The sequence below is a fragment of the Zootoca vivipara genome, chromosome 3 (assembly GCF_963506605.1).
Source record: "Zootoca vivipara chromosome 3, rZooViv1.1, whole genome shotgun sequence".
In the NCBI taxonomy this organism is placed as follows: Eukaryota; Metazoa; Chordata; class Lepidosauria; order Squamata; family Lacertidae; genus Zootoca; species Zootoca vivipara.
In genome coordinates this window covers 6,202,028-6,219,907 of record NC_083278.1, presented here as the reverse complement: position 1 = coordinate 6,219,907, position 17,880 = coordinate 6,202,028, and the positions used below count along the sequence as shown (strand labels likewise).

Genomic DNA, 17,880 nt, shown 5'->3' with positions numbered 1-17,880 from the left:
AAGAGTAAGTAACAAAATGAGCAAGGTACACAAGATTAAAGAAAAATGATCTCAAGCTGGAGGTCCACACTCCATGATAAAAACAAACAAACCAGATAGGTAAATTAACATAATTTATCAGTATTCCTAAGTGGCTAATTTTTATTTTTATTTTGAAACAGCCTTGTATTTAGGCACTATCCTGACAACCACAGGCAAGTGCATGGCAAATGAACAGGCTGGTGGAGAAGGAATGTAGCACTTCATTCTTCCCTTGTGCCTAGTACAGAAACTGCAATGTTCTGCTGCTCTTCTGTAAGCCCTCAGAAGGCAAATAACATATAACTATAGACATGTATTTAATGAATTTAGTATTACTTACAGACTTAAAAACAAAAACAATAGTGCTTATAAAGCTAGCCCAAACTGTGAAAACAAGTAAAACTGCTGCCCTAGGCTCCTTTGCGAGGAAGGGTAGGTTAAAAATTTAACAAGTAATACAACAGATAATAAAGGGTAGTAAGTAACAAATGATATCCGTAACATCAAGTGTCTTCTGCCACTGAAAGGCAAGACAAAGTACATTTAAACTCCAAACATTTACATAAAATTTGCTAGAATATTGATCTACAAAAATAAAAAAGGCTTTAAGGTACAAAATGCATTTGTTTTGATGCAAAAGGATAATGTAGTATTTTTTAACTCCCATTGAAAACTCTAATGCATGTGATGTCTTGTTAGGTTCTTCAGTTTTGAATCTATTAAAATGTGGCTAAGGCTTGGAATTTCAGTGCTCATGCATCAAATATAATACACTTTTGGAGTTGTGCTTTTCTAGATTTTTGAACTTTGCTCCCATCTAAACATTACCCTGTACTCTTAGCAGCTAAAGTTTCCTGATTTTTTATCTTTCTTAATGATCAGTTTTAAACAGTTAAGACATAAATGCAAGACCAAAAATAGACCTATTCCTAATTCAAAAATATGAAAAAGTTAATGGAATTATGTCATATCTGAGGCTTTAAAATTCAGTTCCATATGAAAAAAATCTACACTCAACATCTATTTTCCTCTTCAAGTACACTTCAGTTTGGTATTAATTCCTTATTGCAGTTTTATTCAGGTTGGTCTAATTTGAGAGTCAATGAACAGAGACCTCGACTTTAATCTAGAAGATAAAGTCCCATCTCAGCTACAGACTCCCTATAAATGTGACCCTTAGCCGCAGTTCTGTTTGAAAAATGGAAATAATAGTAGTCTACCTCCTCATAGGACTGTTGAAAGGACAAACATGATAGTAGTAAATTAAAAGGAATATGCTACTTCTGATTCTATTAAACTTAAAAGGAATATGCTACTTCTGATTCTATTAAACTCACAGAAGAACGGTGCGGCTGCTTGCTGGTGCCGGACCTGCCTGGTACTGGTGCCGGACCTGCCTGGCGTTGCTGCTGCAGATGTAACATAATAGAGATTTTACACTTCTTTTCCTCTATATAAAATATGAGCCATGTGTTCATTTAGAAAGTGTCTTTCCCCCAACCTTTTATACAGATCAGTTTTCCATTCGCCACTACTTTGATTTAAAAACCCAGCCTTCCATTATATTGACTAACTAATAATTTACTGTGGCATGAGCTTTCTTAAGGGATACTTCATCAGATCTTTCAATGCCATTTAGAATTACAAATGGATCAACATACAACCAGTTACCTTTCCATGTAGGCTAGCAAATATGTCACAATTTACTAGACCTTCAGAAATACCACTTGCTTATAATGGAAGTAGTTGCCCTGTGCTAGTTCCTGTGATTATTTTGAAATAATCACTCATAGTCATTCACATAATAACTGGAAGGTTGGAGGGCTTAGTTCCAAATCATGTATTTAGAGCCAAAACCTAGCCATAAAAGATATGTGTCTCTAAGCATGACAGAGTAGCTTTTCTTCACCATAGAGCAGTAATGACCAGCCTGTACATTTTTAGAAATAATATAAAGTTATGCACCTTAGAACAGGGATAGAGTGACATCATTGTTTTCTAAATCAGCATCTATTTAAATTTCATCCTTTGCATTGGAGAAATGACCATCAATATTAATGCAAACAGAAAGATCCTCTTTTACAAATTGAGCCTGCCTTAATCCCACTCAGTTCCAAAATTTGCTACAATTGCTGGCAAATATGTAGCTCAGTTTTCTTAAGAGTGTTGCATTTTGCAATATACATGCCTATTTCAGAGCTTGCTACAAGCAGCTATATGCATGCCTACTGTGGACAACAACTGCCTTAAAAGAGTGCATGTGACCAGAAGAAAAGCACCAGAGTGGCAGAAAAACTCAATATACACAACATAGTCAAGTGAAACTTGGGAAGCTCTTCAAAGTTAGGAAATAATTTCCATCCACAGCAACAGAAAGGGTGCTTCCAACACATACCCAGAAGAAAAGCAATTTTCACATATTTCCCCTCCCTCATGTAGCAACTTGAATCCTCAAAAAATCTGCTCTCAAGGTTTGGGGGACTCATAGGAACAGCATGTGAGATAGTGTCACAGATTAAAAGAGTAGTATGATATAGAATGGAGGAGCCAATTTTAATCTAAGTGGAAGCTTCCATTGGATCAAAAGCTCTTCCTTTCACTGAAGGAATACTTATGTGCATGGAAGGGCACCTGGAGACCCAATCTGTTTCCTTCAGAAATAAATAAATTCCAAAGTTAAAATGTATTTAATACAAAATGATTGCCTGAATTGTGGAAGGTTGCAGAAATGGAGGAAAAAATACTACGTTGCACGACACTTTAAAATGTAACCATACAAGGTGATACCTTCCAAAACCAATTGTGTCCATTAGTAGTCTAAATACAGTAGACAAAAACAAGTAGGGTCCTGTAACAAAATGTTGCAATGTAGAATGCTTCGGTTTAGGGTTTAAGTTGCTTCACTCCATTCCTCTCCCCCTTGACCACAATAGCCAGTATTCTGTGCCCACTGAGGATGCTACAACATATCTGTGTGCATGCTAGTTCAAAACAGCCGTGAAGCATCTCAAATTACAATTATAGGTGTTTAGCCAAACCCTTCCCACAGATTTGTCCAGATCTAAGTAGCTCCAACAACGCTATGAGCAAATAATCAATAGGCCATGTATTGATTGGCGGCTTTCATACATAGGTAAGAATACTGTATTAGGAACATCATTATTATTGATACATACCGGTAGTGGCTAAGGTGCAATGGGAATTTATAACAGTATTGTGCTTTGGATTTGTTGCTGCATGAGCATAGACAATAAGTATGGTAGGGGCATTAGTGGAAGGGAATAGATTGATGGATTGGCAGCTAGCTGGCACTTACAAGAATTCCAACTTGCCAAGGACCAATTGGAAGTGCATTGCAATTCTAACTTGCCAAGGACCAATTGGAAGTGTATCATGTAAGGTGTGGGGGAAATGGTGAGATTTGGGGAAAACAGCCTCACAGACCAAATTACGACCCCTGCCAGACCAAATGAAACCTGCAGGCCAGAGGTTCCCTACCACTGCTCTAGTAGCAGAGTTGGGTGACTGAATGCCTATCAGTATGGAAAACTACGACAGACTTGTTTGAGTTTCTCCAAAACAGTGCAGCAATCATCTGTAAGTTTCCAAGGCTGGGGGACTGGAGTTAAGAAAACAATTTATCTAATTGTCTAGTGGGGGGGACTGTCAGGTTCACAGTGAAAGCCAGAGACAGAACTCTGTGTTTGCTGCTACTTTCTGTATGGTAATGTGGGGTGGGAAGACTCCGCTGTCCCCTCATAACTACACTAAATTCCTGGATTTCTCCATTGTTGTCTATGGTCAGATCTCGCTTTTACCAAGTGGGTTGGGGGGGTCTAAATTAGGAGTTAAGAATCTGTGGTCTTCCAGATATTATCAGAACCTCAACTCTCAATAGCTGCAGCCAGAAGGGCTATTGGAGAGGAATGATAGACCATGTAGTCCAACAACACCAGCAGGGCCAGAGATTCTCTTCTTTGGTCTAAAAGGAACCAGAGGTCAGTTGCAGGGGCATTGGGAGGCATCAACACAGCTCCATTACACAAGTTTGTATAAAAATACCTATGTTAATTTCTCTTTAAAGATACAAATTTAGCCTGACTCTTAGGAATATACTCCAGTCACTTGAAATGAGATTTATTCACTAAAATATCCTTTGCTTTTCATGAGAATGATAAGGATTTGATCCAAAACATGTCAGGTCCACACATATTATAGCAGAGAGAAGCATATCTTACCTTTTCAGATGTTACATCAAAAAGTACAAAACACAGATGCATACTAGTATGTTGGAAATCAAGCAATTAAAGAAAATACTTGTACTAAACTAAAGAAACAACAAAAACCCTTCACTGCCTGCAGCATAATTTTGGGTCCTATACATGAACTCTAAAAAGAATATATAATAACTCCACTTTTATAGAGCAGACACACCTGGAATATTTTATTTGCTTAGTGGTAAAGAGAGAGAGAAATGCCTTAACCCTCTCTACAGACATTTAAACAGTAGCATATTTAAAAGCCAGCTTGGACTGTGATGTTGCCATAGCTCAATTCATTTTCTAAAGGAGGAGTGGGCAGAAGTGGGGTTGGAATCTATCTGAAGGTCACCAGATGATTTGCAACAGATCAGCACAAAGTTTGATTCCTTATTGTCAAATAACAAAGAAGCACTTCACTTAAATTTTAAAGTTGATAGCATAGAAAATGGAAACCAAAATCCCAGGCCAACTTTGGTTTATCTTAACTGGAATTAAGACAAACACACAACAATCTCCAGGGCAAAGGCATTATGAAAAGTTGATTACCAATATATGAAACCTTTTAAGGCAAAACAGTCACATTATAAAAAAGGACAGGAACAGCTCTTATACTGTTAACTTAATACTTGATGAGAAGTGCCCTTCCAAAACCACAGCCATAAGCAGAATTTATAATTTTCTATAAAGAAGACTATACATTCTGAGCATTTCCAGTCAAAAGACTAAAGTTATGTAGCAACAGTAGTAGTACATGTTCATTATTAAAATTGCTTTTGATGACATGTGGGGGGAATGGCTATTTTTTTAAAAAAAATGTTTCTGTATATATATGCACACGTAGGTAAATCAGGGGACCACTAACACTGCTATATAGTAGTAGGTTTGCTACTAATGTTGTGCCTCTAATATTAAATTGGAAGCAATGAGCACAAATATTTGCTTATAAATTGGAATCATCCAAATGTCATCTCTGTTCCACAAGAGCTATCCAACTCAGGTGCACTATCCAGATAACAGCATGCCAAAGGAAAAGGTACAGCGCAGAAATGGACCTATGTAGCAGTACAGTATACACGTCAGCAGCCAATTAAGAAAACCTAAATCATATTGAAGGGAGAAGGAAGGAAGCAAAATCTGATCCAGACCTTGGAAAAACCAGTGAGATTACTAGTGATAATTTGCTACATACCCATTATGCCTTTGTTCATGAAACAGTATTCCATGAAGCCATAGCAGGTAAAATTGATGCCCACTGACTAACTAGGGAACTTTATTGAGCATTTATTTTCCCCAAACCTAAGTGTCACTAGTAGTAAACCTCTAGTATTATAAAAACTGTCAAAAATGACTTTGGATAAGATTTATGACTCTACATGCTGTCAGAATTAAGGAATAATAACAGCTTGTTCATATATACAGTTAATTAGTACTGCTGACTATTAGTAAAAAGTTATACACAGAGCATAGAACACAGATCCGGATCCAAAGAAGCATGAAACTAGTTCCAAGAGTCCAAAGGGATTTTAGGTTTCTTTTGCCTGTCCAGAAATCCCCTTGCTGTGTCAAAACAAATTGAACAAGAAGCAATACTTTCTCTATATAAAAAATCAGTTTATAAAAAAATACAAAGTTTCTCTTAAATAATAATTTGTTTAATTATCAAATCATCTATATAAAAGCATGTTAGCCCTTGGGATTAATGCCTCCACCAAATACATCTTACACAGAAAGATTTTTCTATGTAAAAGCTGAATCAGTCTGGCGATTTCTCAGATATGAATATTTATACTCTTACTGTACTTACAAAATGTAAGAATTTCATTTCCACCTGATGAAATCAACCTCTTTGCCAAAGAACTATCAGTCATGAGCATTTTATCTCTTGTTTGCCACCTTCTTTTTATGAGGCTAGGCTAAGGCAAAGTGAAACAGAAATGAAAAATATTGAAAAGATGATAACATCATCCAGGGTTCAGGTTCGGTATATTCCCATACTTCCCATCTTTCAAACTGTCAAGGCTACTCATGTTAAGTTTTATAAAATAAATATATTAAGGACACTGGGTTGCATACAACACTGTCTACAAGTGAGCTTAACAGACTTCTGTTTGCTCAGTGGAACTTTGCAGTCATCCCCCCCCCCATCCTACAGTCCTCTGTAAACCCTAAACATCTACTCGAAACAGATTTTGGGGCAGTGCAGAAGGGAATTCCTGTTGTGCAAACAGAAATCTATTCACACACTTGTTTCTACCCATTCCTTCTATTGTAAAAAAAAGGAAAGCCTGCAAAATATATAGTGTGACACGCAAGACTATTGTGAAAGAAACAATATAAGCAATACCCTAATTAGTTTTGCTTAATATTCAATTTGCACCACTGCTTAGGAAATATATGAAGTAATAAACAGGAAACATGATTAAAATTGGCATTTCCCCCGTTTATTTAAATTGCCTTGATTTAATTCAATCCACAAAGCCTCGCGGCATACTTGAAATGGAGGGATTTCAAAAGCGGGTCAGTACTGATTACTTATTTGCAAATCTGCCAACAATGGACATAACAGAAAAGTGAACATAAACCCCTATTAAAGTTATTTATGCATGTACATCTGATCCAAACAACAACTCAGCTTAGAAACACTAATCCCACTTTGCTCTCATCCTAAAAAATATGCATCTTTGAAGTTTTTAATGTTTACTGATAAACTGAAATTCAAAATGATGGGCCATAGGAAACATTATGAAAGATACAGCTTTCATTTTGGACTCACAGCTGTCCATGGAGGCACAGGTTAATTCTGTGTCCAGGGCAGCGGTCTACCAGCTCCATCTGGTACGCAGGCTGAGACCCTACCTGCCCGCAGACTGTCTCACCAGAGTGGTGCATGCTCTAGTTATCTCCCGCTTGGACTACTGCAATGCGCTCTACGTGGGGCTACCTTTGAAGGTGACCTGGAAACTGCAATTAATCCAGAATGCGGCAGCTAGACTGGTGACTGGGAGTGGCTGCCGGGACCTGCACTGGCTCCCAGTATGTTTCCAAGCACAATTCAAAGTGTTGGTGCTGACCTTTAAAGCCCTAAATGGCCTCGGTCCAGTATACCTGAAGGAGCGTCTCCACCCCCATTGTTCAGCCCGGACACTGAGATCCAGCGCCGAGGGCCTTCTGGCGGTTCCCTCGTTGCGAGAAGCCAAGTTGCAGGGAACTAGGCAGAGGGCCTTCTCGGTGGTGGCGCCTGCCCTGTGGAACGCCCTGCCATCGGAGGTCAAGGAGATAAAGAACTACCTGACATTCAGAAAACACCTAAAGGCAGCCCTGTTTAGGGAAGTTTTTAATCTGTGATATTTTAATGTATTTTGGTATTGGTTGGAAGCCGCCCAGAGTGGCGGGGAAAACCCAGCCAGATGGGCGGGGTATAAATAATAAATCATAATAACTTGTTCTCCTGTTCTTAATTATTTCTTTATCTAAAGGAATTTGAACTGCCCTTACAGCTGTTCAATTAATATTTCTTGGAAGCTTTTTGATTAGAAATATATTGATTAAAATATGGAGTAATAACATGTAGGGGACACTAAATAAGCTGACAACTGGCATATGCCAAGAAACTGGCACATGCCAGTAAATTTTTTGCAAGGTTTTACTTTAGACATATTTTGTGCTTAATTGCACACATAGACTAATGTGGTGCTTCAGGGCAAAGGAGGACAAACTGCAGTAGGACTCCGGCTCCTGCACAGCGTTTTTCCTCCTCTGCTGCAGCCATGAGGAGCTCAGAATTGTTTGCTTTCATTTTTACTAACCTCAAATTGTGATGTTTAATTGTATTTTAATTATTTTGTTTAATTGTATTTTAATTATTGATTTTCCTATGTTTTAAGCAGTTTTTGCTTTTACCAGTAAGCTGCCTTGAGTCTCATCAGAGGAAAAGGTGTGGTATAAATAAATTTGTTGCTTACTATTTATTATTGCTATTTATGATGATGATTGAACCAGGATAAACTGCAAATAAGACTTAACAATGAATAGGGGAAAAAAACCACAATTTACAAAGCTGGCTGATTCTAACTGCATTCACCATCCATGTATGAGACAACCCTACATTTTTGATAAATTTTTTTAGCAAAAAACCATAGAATCATAGAATAGAATCATAGAATCATAGAGTTGGAAGAGACCACAAGGGCCATCCAGTCCAACCCCCTGCCAAGCAGGAAACACCATCAAAGCATTCCTGACAAGTGGCTGTCAAGCCTCTGCTTAAAGACCTCCAAAGAAGGAGACTCCACCACACTCCTTGGCAGCAAATTCCACTGCCGAACAGCTCTTACTGTCAGGAAGTTCTTCCTAATGTTTAGGTGGAATTTTCTTTCTTGTAGTTTGAATCCGTTGCTCCGTGTCCGCTTCTCTGGAGCAGCAGAAAACAACCTTTCTCCCTCCTCTATATGACATCCTTTTATATATTTGAACATGGTTATCATATCACCCCTTAACCTTCTCTTCTCCAGGCTAAACATACCCAGCTCCCTAAGCCGTTCCTCATAAGGCATCGTTTCCAGGCCTTTGACCATTTTGGTTGCCCTCTTCTGGACACGTTCCAGCTTATCAGTATCCTTCTTGAACTGTGGTGCCCAGAACTGGACACAGTACTCCAGGTGAGGTCTGACCAGAGCAGAATACAGTGGTACTATTACTTCCCTTGATCTAGATGCTATACTCCTATTGATGCAGCCCAGAATTGCATTGGCTTTTTTAGCTGCTGCATCACACTGCTGACTCATGTCAAGTTTGTGGTCTACCAAGACTCCTAGATCCTTTTCACATGTACTGCTCTCAAGCCAGGTGTCTCCCATCCTGCATTTGTGCCTTTCATTTTTTTTTGCCCAAGTGTAGTACTTTACATTTCTCCTTGTTAAAATTCATCTTGTTTGCTTTGGCCCAATTGTCTAATCTGTTAAGGTCATTCTGAAGTGTGATCCTGTCCTCTGGGGTGTTAGCCACCCCTCCCAATTTGGTGTCATCTGCAAACTTGCTCAGGATGCCCTCAAGCCCATCATCCAAGTCATTGATAAAGATGTTGAACAAGACTGGGCCCAAGACAGAACCCTGTGGCACCCCACTAGTCACTACTCTCCAGGATGAGGAGGAGCCATTGATGAGCACCCTTTGGGTTCGGTCAGTAAGCCAGTTACAAATCCACTGAATGGTAGCATTGTCTAGCCCACATTTTACCAGCTTCTTTACAAGAATATCATGGGGCACCTTGTCAAAGGCCTTGCTGAAATCAAGATAGGCTACATCCACAGCGTTCCCTTCATCTACCAGGCTTGTAATTCTGTCAAAAAATGAGATCAGATTAGTCTGACATGACTTATTTTTCAGGAACCCATGCTGACTTTTAGTGATCACAGAGTTTCTTTCTAGGTGCTCACAGACTGTTTGCTTAATGATCTGCTCTAGAATCTTTCCTGGTATTGATGTCAGGCTGACTGGGCGGTAATTGTTTGGGTCCTCTCTTTTCCCCTTTTTGAAAATAGGGACAACATTTGCCCTCCTCCAGTCTGCTGGAACTTCGCCTGTTCTCCAGGAATTTTCAAAGATTATTGCCAGTGGTTCTGAAATCACCTCTGCCAGTTCTTTTAATACTCTTGGATGTAGTTCATCTGGCCCTGGAGACTTGAATACATCTAAACTAGCCAAGTATTCTTGTACTGCCTCCTTACTTATTCTGGGCTGTGTTTCCCCTGCTGAATCATCTGCTCCATATTCTTCAGGTCGGGCGTTGTTTTCTTTCTTGGAGAAGACTGAGGCAAAGAAGGCATTGAGGAGTTCTGCCCTTTCTCTGTCCCCTGTTTGCACTTCACCATCTTCTCCTCTGAGTGACCCGACTGTTTCCTTGTTTTTCCTTTTGCTACGGACATACCCATAAAAGCCCTTTTTGTTGCTTTTAACCTCTCTAGCGAGCCTGAGTTCATTCTGTGCTTTAGCTTTTCTGACTTTGTCTCTACACGTGCTGGCTATATGTTTGAATTCCTCTCTGGAGATTTCCCCCCTTTTCCATTTTTTGTACATATCCCTTTTAAATCTTAACTCAGTCAAAAGTTCTTTAGATAGCCAGCCTGGCTTCTTTAGGCACCTTCCATGTTTCCGTCTCATTGGTATTGCCTGAAGTTGTGCTTTTAATATCTCCCTTTTAACAAACTCCCAACCATCATGAACTCCCTTCCCTTTTAGTATTACTGTCCATGGGATTTCACCCAGCGTTTCCCTAAGTTTTCTGAAGTTGGCTTTCTTAAAGTCTAGAATTTGGACCTTAGTATGCTTGGTTGCTCCTTTCCGCTGGATAATAAACTCCAGAAGAGCATGGTCACTCCCACCTAATGATCCTGCCACTTCTACCCCACTAACCAAGTCATCACTATTGGTTAGGACCAGATCTAAAATGGCTGATCCTCTTGTTGCTTCTCCCACTTTCTGGACAATGAAGTTGTCTGCAAGGCCAGTGAGGAATCTGTTCGACCTTATGCTCTTGGCTGAGTTTGACATCCAACAAATATCAGGATAGTTGAAATCCCCCATTACTACTATCTCACTTCCTTTGGAATGCTTGGCCATCTGTTCCAGGAAGGCATCATCTGTGTCCTCAGTTTGGCTTGGGGATCTATAGTAAACTCCCACAATGAGATCACTGTTGTTTTTCTCACCCTTAATTTTGACCCAGATACTCTCAATTTGGCTTTGAAGTTTTAAATCCTGGATCTCTTCACAGGTATACATATCCCTAACATATAAAGCTACTCCTCCTCCTTTCCTGTTTGGTCTATTTCTCTTAAATAGATTGTATCCCTCTATTACTACATTCCAGTCATGAGACTCATCCCACCAGGTTTCAGTGATGCCTATTATGTCATATTTAGTTTGCTGTACCAAGAGCTCAAGTTCATCTTGTTTATTTCCCATGCTCTGTGCATTAGTATACAGACATTGAAGACCGTTGATCATTCCCCCATGTCTCTTATTTAAGGATATTTTCGTCCCACCACTAGGTCTGCATGCTGCTTGCTCCATTTGGTCCTTGACATTTGGATGATCATCTTCAGCATTTGATAGACTCCTACCTTCAGGACCACTGTCTCCCTCCCCCACATAAGTCAGTTTAAAGCCCTCCTGATGAGGTTTTTGAGTTTTGTGGCAAAAACATTCCTCCCAACTTTTGTGAGGTGCAGTCCATCACTTGCCAGAAGTCCATCTTCAAGAAACTGCAGACCGTGATCTAGGAATCCAAACCGTTCCTGTTTGCACCATTTGCGAAGCCAGTTGTTCACTTCCCCTATTTTTCCCTCTCTCCCTGGGCCATGTCGTTCAACTGGGAGGACAGAAGAGATGACAATTTGTGCATCTAATTGCTTCAACTTCCTGCCCAGAGCCTCATAATCATTTTTGATCTTCTGTAAGCTATGGCTTGCAGTGTCATTGGTTCCCACATGCACCAAAAGACAAACCATTGTCTTATACAAGGAAAAAATACAGTAGTTTAGGGTCAGATGCAACACTAAACTGTGGTTAATCCAAACATGGAAGTGGAAGTTCACATTCTCCTTCAGTATTTTTATTTTCTTCTCCAAAAAGAGGCAGGGTGTGGGTATGTGCCTGTAGCAACTTCACAGCACATTATCTCCATCACTTCCCTCTCCAGGATGCTTGCTCTAAAAAGTTAGTTACTTAAGATTATCCATACTGAAATGGAGCAGTACATAGTCTCTGAGTATTGCTTGATTGATTAAAAGATGGAGTTTAAAAGCTCCAGAGAAGGGGAACAAGGGAAGAGCTTGTCCCTCGTTGCTAGTGACAACACATAAAAGATCCAGAAGGCAACACTCCAGCCACACAATGCACTAACAACATTTGCTATCAAGGAGAAGCACAAAAGGCTGTCCTATGAGTCACTCTTGGTCCATCTAGCTCATTATTGTCCACTCTGACTGGCAGTAGTGGTTTTTCCAGGGTTACAGACTCTCCTCCAAACCATGAACTGTTAGGCTATTTAGTACTGTACTATCAAGGACTAACCCTTATTTAATAGGTATTACATTACTTCTAAACTCTGCTCTGGTCAAGGGTTTATAGTCAATGCTCTCTTCAAAGAAGGTGAACACAGGTCACAATCTCAAACACTGAGGACAAGTTGATTATACTACAGAGGGTACTACAGAAGAGGGTCTTTGATTGGCCTGTGAGGAAAGCATTGCACAGGATTGTCTGTGCCTCCTCTCCACCTTCCAGAAGGAAGACGGAGTCCCTGTTCTCAGCCAAGTGCAAACTTTGGTGAGGCCTGAGGAAGTCAAGAGTCATAAATTCAGCAGACATCTCATGGCCTAACTGTCCATCCTGAGCAATGTGTTGTAGGCCTCAGAGTCACTCTCATCTTGGTCCCAGGGACATTTTGGCGAGGCTCAGACTGGGAAATGCCTGTCTGCAGGGATATGTTCTTGTTCACAGTCCTTGGAGAGAATCCCCTCCACATCCAGCAAAATATGGGAGTCATAATCTCGTTCACAGATTTTAATCTCAGTCAAAAAGTTCAGCGAAATACAAAATATTGCAACCTGAATGATGGTAACATATGGTATCCCAGCAACAGAAACTTAATAAGAGAAGACTGCACAATAAATGCACATTTTCTCTACAAACAAATAAAAAATGAATGCCAGCAAAAGTGTATAGAGGCTCAAAATTAGCAAGTGTACAGTATATATGCCTACAAAATATATAAATCAGATGCTTTGTAATGTTTGTATCATCATGGCTTTGAGATCTGAAGACCTGCTCCCTTGCCTTGTAGGCCTTTTTCCACCTCACTCTAGCTGCAGAAGCTGAGGCTGCTAAACAGACTCTTGGGCTGGGATATTATTTAGAGAATTCTATTGGTAATAATTTTGGGGTCTTTATTTTTGTTCTTATGATTTAGGTGGAAATTCTTCAATTTGGTTGTGTACTTTTTGCTGTTTTATTTATTGCTTATTGTTACTTCTTTTTATGTTTGCAATTATGCAATTTTTACATGTTGTAAACTGCCTTGAGCAGGTTTCAACTCTGAAAAGTCAGCATACAAATAAAATTATGTATGATTGTAGTGCAGCACTTCTCAAATAATAAGCCATATCCATCAACTGGCCATGGAATCCCTTTTAAATGGTTGCCAGGCCTGCAAGTGGAGTGGTGATAGTTGTGACAATCAAGGGAACCACAATGCCACTTCTCTGTGACCAGGCTGCTTTGTATTGCTCTACTAGGGACAATTTATTTCAAAAAATAAGTTTGCGAGAGGGCAAGGAAGTCTGCTGTTTTAAGACAAAAAAACCTGTTGGGCATTCACAACTCCTGGGTGTGCTTAATCCCTGGATTAAGGCTCATCATATATGCTTTATAATCTAACAGGCAACAATCAGGATTTAAAAGTGGGATTCTTCTGGTAGACCCCATGAAAATTAAAGGCTTCATCTATTCATCTCTTAACCAGATATATCAACACTTGCATAGAAATACCCTAAACTTAGCTAAATATGAATAGCAATTAACTTGCCAAAACAATCTTGTAACATAATGATGCAGATTTCATAAAGTAGAGAAATCTGCACACCAGAATATTCTTAAAATGTTTATGAACTGCTCTGAGTTTACTTGAACATGAAATGCAATTCTTATACCGAAACCCCTCAAAACTATTTATTCTTAAGGAGTTCTTTTTAACAACCTATCCAAGCCAGGTTTACTAACAACGAAATCTGATTAACTTTAATTGGATGGTATCCAAAATTAGCCATACTCAAAGTAGACCTACTGAAATCAATGTATTTAAGTAACTTGTTTATTGATATTAATGGATCTATTATGAGTACCACTTAGTTGGAATCACTTATTGCAAACACTTTCAAGCATACATACTTAGGATTGAAGCCTTGGGTTTTTGTTTGCTTGTTTGTTTAGGTTAAATCATAGTACATGCTGCTGAACCTTGTTAAAGAGTGTAGCTTGCAACTACCGGTATTTTGAATTATGCTCAACAAATGGCTCACATTTTAAGTCACTTTTTAAAACAGTTAACCTTAATACTGCAAGTTTTTCTGACACACATTTCTAATTCACAATACACAACCATTTCAGCCTTGAAGATATAGTACACACAAGTTACAAATAAGAAAGATTTTAAGCAACTGTCATATTACAAAAATCAAGCTGTGGCATAAAGGTTTTCCAAGTCTGCCCCCCCCCCACGCAAAAAAAAATTGTTACCAAAGAAAAGGCAATAGATAATTTAAGCTAACAAATGTTTGTAGAAAAGGGCGTTGATTCTTGGCACTAGCAGCAAGCAGGAGACACCCCTAGTGTTGACATAAAATACTACAGCAGTAGTACTGCTAGATTTATTTTATAGCAGTGAACAGCAAATTTTGATCGCCATGATTTTTAGGTAGGCAGTTCCTTCCTCATCTTCCTTATCCACTGAAACCTGAATGGTCATGGATGTATCAAATCCTATATTTTGGAGTTAACATTACTTAATTAATCTGAAATACATATTATCAGGAATGCTTTGTGCAAAGGCTATGTGTACTGTAGCATCTCAGTTGAAATATGAAGCTCAAACAATGCTGTACCAAAGCAAAAAAACAAAACAAAAAACCCACCAGCACACTAGAAAAATGTTAATTTTTAAAATCCTGCCTTTATGTTTTGGTGCACAAGACCCCTGAACAAATCTAAGTCACAATTTTTTTAAAAAATTAAAAATTGTTTGTAGAAAGAGGATGTGTACAAGTGGAGGACACATTCCTATGGTGTCGAAAGGGTGGCTAATGTATTAAATGGTGAGAACATGTCTGTTTATTAGCACCTAGCAGAAGGTTGGTAAAGTGGTGGTTTATCTGGATAGTTCAGGGACCACTGAGAAATATCAGTGAATGGGGATTATTTTTGTGGTAGTGTATATGAGGAAATTATGGTGTTGGGGCAATTATAAATAGGATACTGAGGTAAAGTGTAGTCTAGATTAATGAAGGCTACATAAAAAGTATAATAAAATGGTTCTACAGGTTATGGAGATGGATTCAAGGCTTCACATGAAATTAGAATGACCTTTCTCTATGGTTGCTTGTGGATAGTAAAGGGAAAGGAATATGACAGGTAGAGGCAACTGCAAGAATAAATGAATATAAAACTGACCAGGAAATGAAAAATTATGAACACATTTCATTACAGCACAACACAAATCCAGGAATTTTCACTATGTGGAAGTTCAGGCAGAGTAATGGAGTTAAAACAGGATAAAGGAATAGTGTGAAATCTGTGAATGCTACAGGGCAAAACAGTGAAGACAGCTACTGAGAAAGGCAGGATCCTATGCAAGATCCTAGGCACATTTACCTGGCTGTAAATTCCCTGGAACACAGTGATACCAACAAGCAGGCATGCATAGCATCAGGCTGCATATATGCATAGTCAAGATTATTTAATACTGATTTATATAGCAATCTTATTCAGAAGCAAGTCTCACTGTGCTCTATGGGACTTATCCCCAACTAAACATGCACAGGATTGCAGCCTTAGTTACACATCTGATGAAGTGGCCTCTGGTTCATGAAAGCTTATGCCATAGTAAATATGTAAATCTACGAGATGCTGCAATAACCATTTTTGCTGCAATGGACTAGCATAGCTAACCACCTGAAACTAGTTACCCATTAACCACCCTCTTCACTACCAGTTGGGGTGATTAAAAAGACACACTCTCTCTCTCTTAAAACAAAAGCAAATTCTTCCAGTTGCTTCAAAGCATGCTTGTGGGTGAAATACAGAGTCCCACCATCTGTTTTCACCAAGCACCCATAACTGTGGCTGTTATTTGGGATACAGAGGCATGGCCATGTTATGCCGTGTGCCAGATTTTGTATCGCAGTGTGAGCATACATACAGTACAGGCATATATACACACATGTGAGGTGGGAAGAAAGAAGAAAGAGCGCATAGTAGGTGACAGCGAACTATACAAGGTAGAAAAGGTTGCAGGGGAGGGGGGGTGCGCCGGTGCCGCTGCTGTTAAGCAAGCAATGCGAATACGCAAGAGGAGCTGCGTGGGATGAAGAAAATTTGCAGGATTTTTCCTTCACAGGGAGATGAGGAGGAGTTCGGAACAGAAAAGATGGGCGCTTTCAAGAAAACAGTCGCAGGAGGGGAAGGGAAAGTAGAAAACTAACGCGTGGAAAGTGTGTGCGAGGGGGGGGCGTTTAAAGTAATACAGTACATATTGAAGAGACGAATTCTTCGTCAGGGGTGGGGCACTGCAGGGAAGGAGAGGTCACTGCTGGGTGAAGGCAACTACCGGAAAAGCAGGAAAGCCACAGTTAGTAAAGGGGGGGGGGGTGGAGAGAGAGAGAAAAAAAAACACACACACGGTCCTGGTTTTCTGCGTGCGGGGGCGTCGTTTTTTTCCTTTTGCGGGGAGGGTTAGGGGTGCGGTGTCGGGGTTTTGTTTTTTTCTGGGGGAGACGACGACCGAAGGCGCCTTTTGGCGGGTGGGTGAGGGGCGGGTGAGCCCCTTCTACCAGAGGGGGTCTCAGCGAAGGCCTGACATGGAGGAAGCGAGAGAGAGGATTACGCTTCTTCTTATATATGACCACCACACCAAAAGCGGGGGGGGGGCACCCGCTTCATTTCCTTCCTTTGGCGGCGGGGGAAGAGGAAGAGCTCGCCGCCGCCGTCGTCTTCGCTCCCTTCCCCTCCCCCCTCCGCGGTCGGTTGAGAACGGAATCCCCTCGGGGCCTGCAGGTGGCGGGGGGCGGCGGCCGGCGAAGGTCCTTACCATGGTGGCGGGTTGTCGAGAGCCTGCCCGCAGCCGAATCCACCGCCGAGTGCCGGCCTCCTCGTCGTCGTCGTCGTCTTCCTCCTCCTCTCTTCTTCTTCTTCTTCCTCCTCCGCTCCCCTCGTCCGCCTCTTTTCCTTCACGCTCCTCCGCCGCTCGGTCCCTTCGGAGCGCTGCCTCAAGAGCCGCCCTCGCCGCCGCCGCCCCTCCTTTTTATTATTATTATTACTGTGGTTGTTGCCGACGACGGTTTCGCCGCAGTGGGCTCGCGCTGACCCGCAGCCTCGCGGGAGGGGAGGGGGAGGAGAAGGAGGAGGAGGAAAGAGAGACAGAGAGAGATATATAGGGAGGGAGAGAGACAGAGAGAGAGACAGAGACGGGGGAACCGAAGCACGAACGGTCGACAGCAAAGGGGAGGAGCTTTCAACATCCGGGCGGCTACGCCGCCGCTTCAACCAAGGGCTTCATTTGCATACGTGGGAGGGAGGACGTGCGCGTGACGTCACCCGCGCCGGGAGGGAGGCGTAGAAGGGGGGGAAGAGTAAAGCTGTAAAATGGCGGCGGAGGCGGCTTTTGCTGTGAGGGGCGTTGGAAATGGGGCAAGCTAGAGATGATAAGCCCCAGCCCTAAGCTCGTGCTCTGGTTTCAACGCATGAGGAAAAGCTTTGAATTTAAAAGCTCTCTCACACACACACGGAAATAAAAACCCCAAAGCTGCCGCCCCCTCGCCTTGGA

At 40.8% G+C, this 17,880-nt stretch overlaps 1 protein-coding gene across 2 annotated transcripts in view; it reads right to left on the bottom strand.

The window, feature by feature from the left end:
- The window catches only part of PPP3R1 (protein phosphatase 3 regulatory subunit B, alpha), a 42,824-nt gene extending 25,258 nt beyond the window's left edge, over nucleotides 1–17,566 (bottom strand). The window contains exon 1 of one of the 2 annotated variants that reach the window (XM_035110288.1): nucleotides 17,146–17,566. In XM_035110288.1, the coding sequence (XP_034966179.1) occupies nucleotides 17,146–17,148 (3 nt within the window). In that variant the 5' untranslated portion in view covers nucleotides 17,149–17,566. Of the gene's footprint in view, nucleotides 1–1,358; nucleotides 8,620–17,145 lie in introns of those variants that run through there. The other variant, XM_035110289.2, reaches the window with a different exon arrangement.
- Nucleotides 17,567–17,880: the final 314 nt, after the last annotated feature.